General features: G+C 31.1%; 2 protein-coding genes across 2 annotated transcripts; both read right to left on the minus strand.

The window, feature by feature from the left end:
- Positions 1-5,168: 5,168 nt before the first annotated feature.
- On the minus strand, positions 5,169-5,762 carry LOC131651148 (uncharacterized). The gene has a single exon (XM_058920818.1). It carries the CDS (start codon positions 5,760-5,762, stop codon positions 5,169-5,171), a length of 594 nt encoding a protein of 197 aa, XP_058776801.1.
- Positions 5,763-5,786: 24 nt separating this feature from the next.
- LOC131651149 (uncharacterized) lies at positions 5,787-6,257 on the minus strand. The gene has a single exon (XM_058920819.1). The coding sequence runs from the start codon at positions 6,255-6,257 to the stop codon at positions 5,787-5,789; it is 471 nt and encodes a 156-aa protein (XP_058776802.1).
- Positions 6,258-7,891: the final 1,634 nt, after the last annotated feature.

Consider the following 7,891-nt stretch of genomic DNA (forward strand, 5'->3'; position numbering starts at 1 on the left):
TTTGTTTTGACATTCTTTATAAAATTATTGGAATCAATAGTAAATTTATTCCCGTATATAAATTTTAATTTTTTGAATTAATAGTAAATTTATTCTCGTATATAAAAAGGTCAGAGATACAAAAGATCATAGGGCTAAGAAGAACACATCGCCAAGAAACATCGCACGAGTACTGGTATGGTACGCGCATTTGTTTCTAAAATATAATTATTTTTAGGTATAAAAATATTTGAATGAACAATAATTTTTTCCCGTCTATAAAAATAATAAATATTATTTTTTTTTTACATTATTTATCAAAATATTTGAATCAACAGTAAACTTACTCCTGTTTATAAAAATAAACTTGTTTAAAATTTTTGAATCAATAATAATTTTTTTTAATCTTTTAGATATAAAAGTGATCATTGTAAAAAGTAGAAATTAATTGCATAATGTTAGATAATTATCAATTTTATAAATGCAAATAATGTAGTATGTATATTTGATATAAAATAATAGGCGATTGTGTTATATATATTTTCTATTAATATAGAAGTTTTAACTTTTTTTATTTTGTAAATTTTATGTTTTATGATTAAAATCTTATTGACATAATATTTTCCACTTTAATATTTTAATGTATAGAATATGTACTTAAAGTTTAATATTAAAATAAACGAACATGTATTGGAATCGTAAAATAATAATCAAAGTTTGACATAACATTAATTATTTGAGGGAAATTTGGTCATATAAAAAAGAAAATAAAACCAACTATCAAATAGAGGGATTGATATCTTTTTTCATCATATTTTAGACCCATTCAAGTTTCAAGTTGTTTTGTGTGGTAAGAGTGGTCCAGCAGGAAATCGCGTGGGTTGATTTTTGTTTGGAATCTGTGTGGGGTACAGTTGGAAAGGTGAAGATTTCTTTTCTGAATTTTGGGGCAGTGGGTCGGTATGGAAAAGAGGAGAGTGCAAGCTGTTTGACTCTTGGGCAGTGGGAAATAATAAAGGTGGAGTGGAGAGAGGATAAGAGTGTTAAAATAGTCTAAGCCTAAACATTTGTGTTTTCAAGACAACCACTTGATATATCGTTATTATTTTGTCAGAAAAATTTTAAAGTACATAATTAGTTATGTACTGTTAAGAATACTGAATACAGAGAGATAGAAAAGACTGATAGTATATATTTTCTCGTAAAACGATTGGTGCATTCGTTCATATGTCAAGAGGTGGTATATATAGTGTTGTTACTACTATCATGTTACTGTTCATGGCTACTGTGCAAAGTTGAAAACTTTGTGTGATTGATGGACATGTACTGTTTGTTACTATTTCAAAATAATTATAACACTCCCCCTTTTGAAATATTTGCCGCAGTGCTCCGTTGAAGTCTTGTTGAGACGAATCCTATGGAAACATAAGTTGCCTCGTTAAAAACCTTATTAGGAAAAACCCATTGGGATAAAAACCTTAATAAGGGAAAAAGAGTACAACATTGTGCTCCCCCTCAACAAAACACATATAGGTTCTTTTTAAAGATCTCGAAGGTGACACATTCCAATATTTTGTACATGCTTATTGAAAATTGATGTAGGAAGTGCCTTTGTAAAGAGATCTGCCACGTTATCACTTGAACGAATATACTGAATATCAACCTCTTTGTTTCTTTCTAGTTCTTGTGTGAATGAGAAAAACTTCGGAGGAATATGCTTGGTTCTGTCACTTTTTATGTAACCTTCTTTCATCTGGGTAACACATGCCGCATTGTCTTCATACAAAATTGTTGGATTATTATCAATTGGTAAACCAGACGCTCCCTGGATATGTCGAGTTACCGATCGTAACCATCTACACTCTTTGCTTGCTTCATGAAGGGCAATTACTTCTGCATGGTTTGAAGAAGTTGCTACAAGAGTTTGCTTTTGAGATCTCCATGATATTGTAGTGTTGCTATATGTGAATATATATCCAGTTTGTGATTTAGCATTATGTGGATCTGACAAATATCCTGCATCTGCATAACCAAGCAAAACTGGTTTTGTATTGTTAGAATAAAATAAACCAAGATCAGCTGTACCTCGAAGATATCGAAATATATGCTTTATTCCTTTCCAATGTCTTTTAGTAGGGCATGAACTAAATCTTGCTAGTAAATTCACTGCAAAAGCTATATCGGGTCTTGTATAGTTAGCAAGGTACATGAGTGCCCCAATGGCACTGAGGTATGGAACTTCTGCGCCAAGATCCTCTTCGTTACTTTCCTTAGGCCTAAAAGGATCCTTTTCAATATTAAGGGTTCTACCCATCATTGGACTACTCAAAGGATTTGCCTTGTCCATGTTGAACCTTCTCAATACCCTTTCTGTATAATTTGATTGGTGTACTAATATACCATTTTTAGTGTACTCAATTTGTAAACCAAGGCAGAATCTGGATTTTCCCAAATCTTTCATTTCAAATTCTTTCTTTAAATAATTTCTTGCTTCTTTGATTTCTTTATTAGTCCCAATGATATTTAAATCATCAACATAAAAAACAATTATTACAAATCCGGATATTGTTTTTCTTATAAAAACACAAGGACAAATAGGATTATTCTCATAGCCTTCTTTAAGTAAATATTCACTTAGTCTATTGTACCACATGCGCCCGGATTGTTTTAACCCATAGAATGACCTCTGCAACTTAATTGCATACATTTCTCTAGGTTTTGATGTCTCAGGCATTTTAAATCCTTCTGGGATTTTCATGTATATATCAGTATCAAGTGATCCATATAAATAAGCAGTAACAACATCCATAAGATACATATCAAGATTGTTAAATACTGATAAACCAATTAAATAACGAAAAGTAATGGCATCCATAACAGGAGACGAGCTTTGTATTTGGTAAAAACCTTGTGCAACGAGACGAGCTTTGTATTTGACAATCTCATTTTTCTCATTTCGTTTTCTTACAAAAACCCATTTGTACCCAACAGGTTTTACACCTTTAGGTATAGCCACAATAGAGCCAAATACTTTTCGATTATTAAGAGAATTTAACTCAGTATCTATAGCATCTTTCCAATTTTTTCAGTCATGTCTATTTTGACATTCATTCATAGTTCGTGGTTCTGGATCATCATTAATAATTTCACATGCAATGGAAAATGAAAATATTTCATCTATATTCATACCTTTTCGGTTCCACAAATTTCCCGTATCAACATAATTAATTGAAATATCAAGATCATTATTATTTCTAGTTTCACTATCAATGATCTCATTTTCATCATCTTGTGCTTCTTCGAGAGCACGCTTTTCAATTTTGGACTTATCATTATCTAGTGTCTTTTCAAGATCACTTTCAATCATATTCACCTTTTCTATTCCCTTTCTTTTTCGGGGATTTTTGTCTTTGGATCCCATAGGTCGGCCACGTTTCAAGTGTGCCTTAGATGTACTTGCTTCATTATTTTGATTTGAAATCTCAATCCTAGCTGGGACATTTATAGCCGGTACATGTGACTTTGTTACTCTTTTCAAATCAGTAAATGAATCTGGCAATTCATTTGCTAAATCTTGTAATTGAACTATTTTCTTTACATTTTCTTCCCACGATCTATTATATGGGTCCAAATGTAATAAATGAGGTACATGCCATGTTATGTCATTTTCTGATTTTTTATTCTCTCCCCCTAGAGTTGGAAATATAGTTTCGTCAAAATGACAATCAGCAAATCTTGCCTGAAAAACATCACCTGTTAAAGGTTCAAGATATCTAATAATAGATGGTGATTCATACCCCACATATATACCTAACCTCCTTTGAGGACCCATCTTTGTTCTTTGTGGTGGTGATATTGGGACATATACTGCACATCCAAAAATCTTTAAATGAGAAATATTTGGTTCCTTACCAATTGCAAGTTGATAAGGGGTATGTTTATGATCAGCACTTGGCCTTAGACGGATGAGTGTTGCAGCATGTAAAATTGCATGACCCCAAACAGTAACTGGTAGTTTAGTTCTAATTATTAATGGTCTAGCAATGTATTGAAGACGTTTGATTAATGACTCAGCTAAACCATTTTGTGTATGTACATGAGGAACAGGATGTTCAACAGTAATACCAATTGACATGCAATAATTATTAAATGATTCAGATGTAAATTCACCAGCATTGTCAAGTCTAATTTTCTTTATGGTATAATCAGGAAATTGAGCTCTAAGTTTAATTATTTGTGCAAGAAATTTTGCAAATGCCATATCACGACTTGACAACAAGCATACATATGACCATCTACTAGAAGCATCAATTAATACCATAAAATACCTGAATGGTCCTGACGGTGGATGTATAGGTCCACATATGTCTCCTTGAATTCTTTCAAGAAATGTAGGCGATTCTGTCTGGATCTTTCCTGGTGAATGCTTTGTTATTAGTTTGCCAAGCGAGCAAGCTTCACATGGTTTATCATCTTGTGTAAGTTTTAAACTTTTCAATGGATGACCATGTGTACTTTCAACTATTTTACGCATCATTGTTGAACCAGGGTGACCTAAACGGTCATGCCATAAAATCACAATTTTGGGATCTTCTTTTACTACTAAATTGCATTCAATTTCATGTATATATGTGTAATGTAAACCAGAAGGCAATTTTGGTAGTTTTTCTAAAATTTTCTTCTTTCCCAAAACATTAGAAGTAATATTAATGTATTTCATATTACCTTCAGTTGCAGTTTCAGTATTGTATCCTTGACGATATATGTCATTAAAACTCAACAAATTTCTCTTTGATTTTGGAGAGTATAAAGCATTGTTAATGACAAATTTTGTCCCATTTGGTAATATGAACATAGCATTACCTGTTCCTTCAACCAAATCTGCAGGACCTGAGATTGTATTTATTATACCTTTAGTGGGATTTATTTCAGTAAAATATTTCTTACTTTTGAGGATTGTGTGTGTAGTTCTACTGTCCGGAATGCAAATGTCTTTGACATGTTCCATGTATAACCTTCTTAAAATAGACATAAGATTAAATAGAGTAAATTAACAACATATTAAACATTATTATTTCATGCAAACATAAGATACATCTCAACAACATACAAATGCTTAAGTTGATACATATTTCAAATATAAAACAAGCACACCAAACATTATTCAAATACATATTTTAAATAGTTACTTAATCAGTTTCACCTCCAACAAAGTCAGCAGTCTCAAAATAGGTATTATTGTTTCTGGGTTCAATCTCATTAAAATTCACTTCTTTTCCCTTTTCTTCAGCATATGCCATTGGTCTTTTACACAAGTGTTCTGGTGTTCTACACACCTTAGACCAATGGCCTTTCTTTCCGCATCTGTAGCATATATCCTCATAATTCCTTGAGGGACCTTCTTGGATATACTTACCCTTTCCTTTGCGATTCCAATTATTTTGGTCATATCTGGGGGATCTATAATTATTCATATAACCTCGTCCACGTCCTCTACCACGAAAATAGTTTCGACCGTGGAAAAGGTTTCGACCATGATATCCTCCTTGATTTTGACCATCAAAACGAGCATGACCATTATTACCATCATAACGAACATGACCACCACGTCTCTTAAGACGATTAAAGTCACCACGCCCACGATTAAAGGTCGTGGCATTAATTTCAGGATATGACATTGTTCCTATGGGACGTGGCTGGTGGTTTTTTATAAGGAGCTCATTATTTTGTTCTACCACCAGAAGAGCTGCAACTAAATCAGAATACTCAGTGTATTCCCTCATTCTACATTGTTGTTGCAATAATACCTAAGATGCATGGAAATTTGAAAAAGTTTTTTCCAACTTTTCTTTTTCAATTATAGTTTTGCCACAAAATTCTAGCTTTGCTATAATCTGGTGCATAGCAGAATTATATGCAATGACAGTTTTGTAATCTTGGAACCGTAACTTGTTCCACTGATCCATTAATGAGGGTAACAGGACTTTCTTCTGATGTCCAAATCTTGCTTTAATTTTGTCCCATAAAATCTTGGGATCTTTAGCATTTGAGTATTCTATTTGCAATCCATCGTCAAGATGGTGCTTTATTATTCTGTTCACTTTTGACTTTTTCTTTTCCATTTCTTCTGGGTCATCTGTTGTTTTTCCAGAATCGTCTCCTTCAAGGATTTTGTTAAGTCCCTCACATGAAAGGTACTCTATTAAATTGTTGTTCCATGTTATGAAGTTCTCCCTAGTTATGCTTAGAATTTTGAATTGATGCTTAAGATTGGACATGATTATATCTATAATTCAGATGAACTTAATCAATATTTAAAAACTAAAAGAAATATCAATTTATTCAATCACAAAATTCATGATTACATATTATTTAAAACCTCTACTAACAAACCAAGCTATGATAAGTAATGGTAAAACGAGAATTATTATTAAAACTACAAAATCATTACCTAATTCTTCATGCATAATAAGACTGAAAATTAAAAAAAATAATTACAATGAGAGTGATGAGCAAAATAAGAAAATCAGCCATTAGAAAAAAAATTGTAGGTAGATGTTTTGAGAATGATGTGAAAATTATGAAGGAAGTTGAAGTATTTATAGAGGTAAAAATGGTTGTTATATTATCGTTGGAGAAAAGGAAAAAGAAAAAGAAAAAGGTTGATTAAAAGAATATTAAATCAAAAATTAAGTGTGTTAAAAAATATGACCGTTATATGTGTTGGAGATAAATATAATCTATAACATATAAGGTAAATGAACACATATGATAAAAATTAGTACATGCGTATGGGGTTTTAGACCTCCACTGGATATTAAAAGAATATTTACATATTGAGTCTCAGACTTCCATCGAATATAAAAGTTAATATCTGCAAATGGGATTATGACCTCTACTAGTGTAGTAAACACTTTTGATAGAAACGATCGTGCTGATAATGTGTTAAGAATACTGAATACAGAGAGATAGAAGAGACTGATAGTATATATTTTCTCGTAAAACGATTGGTGCATTCGTTCATATGTCAAGAGGTGGTATATATAGTGTTGTTACTACTATCATGTTACTATTCATGGCTACTGTGCAAAGTTGAAAACTTTGTGTGATTGATGGACATGTACTGTTTGTTACTATTTCAAAATAATTATAACATGTACATCTTTTTCAACCCAATTCTTTCACAAATATCATTTCTAATTTACTTCTTCTTCTTCTTCCTACTTTCTCTCACCAACATCCCACAAATCCCTTCAAATATCCCTTTTCTTTTTTTAAAATTTTTATTTTTTCAATAACCTTTTTTCAAAAAAAATTTCATATTAATAATCTTCTCATTCTTCTTTGCATATATATCTAAGTAAAATTTTAAAAGGAGTTAGCTTGAAAAATGTGTTTGAATAATAAATTTTTTAGTTGATAAAAGATAATGATATTTTGTCTTTATTTAAAAAAATCCCAAACCATAATCCCAAAAATTTCTTCACCAGAACTTCAAATAATTTTTTTCTATTTTTCAAAAATAAAATGCAAAAGTCAGTAAGAAAAATACAAAAGAGAATGATTTTTTTTTTCATCTTCTTCTATGTAAATCTACTACGTGAAAAAATAAAAGAAGTTAAAAAGATGCAAAAAAATATGGGTTTTGTCATGAAGTTCAAAAATGACAAAAGAATATATGCATAGATCTACAACTTTAAAAAATGATAAAACTTACTCTTTTTGTATTGTTTAAAGTTAGTTTGCGTCTTGGTATAGATCTATAACCTGGAAAAAAATGAAAAATAAAAAATAAATCACAACTATGTAAAAGATTGATGAACATAAAAAGATGACATATAAATAAATAAGAGAATGAGAGAAAAAGAATTAGAAAGAAAAGAGATGAATGTGAGAGATGCAGTAGGAAGAG

The sequence above is a fragment of the Vicia villosa genome, linkage group LG2, assembly GCF_029867415.1.
Source record: "Vicia villosa cultivar HV-30 ecotype Madison, WI linkage group LG2, Vvil1.0, whole genome shotgun sequence".
Classification (NCBI taxonomy): Eukaryota; Viridiplantae; Streptophyta; class Magnoliopsida; order Fabales; family Fabaceae; genus Vicia; species Vicia villosa.

Bases quoted from the DNA above. Each gene is read 5' to 3' on its own strand.
- LOC131651148 (XM_058920818.1), bottom strand. From the start codon at position 5,762: ATGAGGGAATACACTGAGTATTCTGATTTAGTTGCAGCTCTTCTGGTG.
- LOC131651149 (XM_058920819.1), bottom strand. From the start codon at position 6,257: ATGTCCAATCTTAAGCATCAATTCAAAATTCTAAGCATAACTAGGGAG.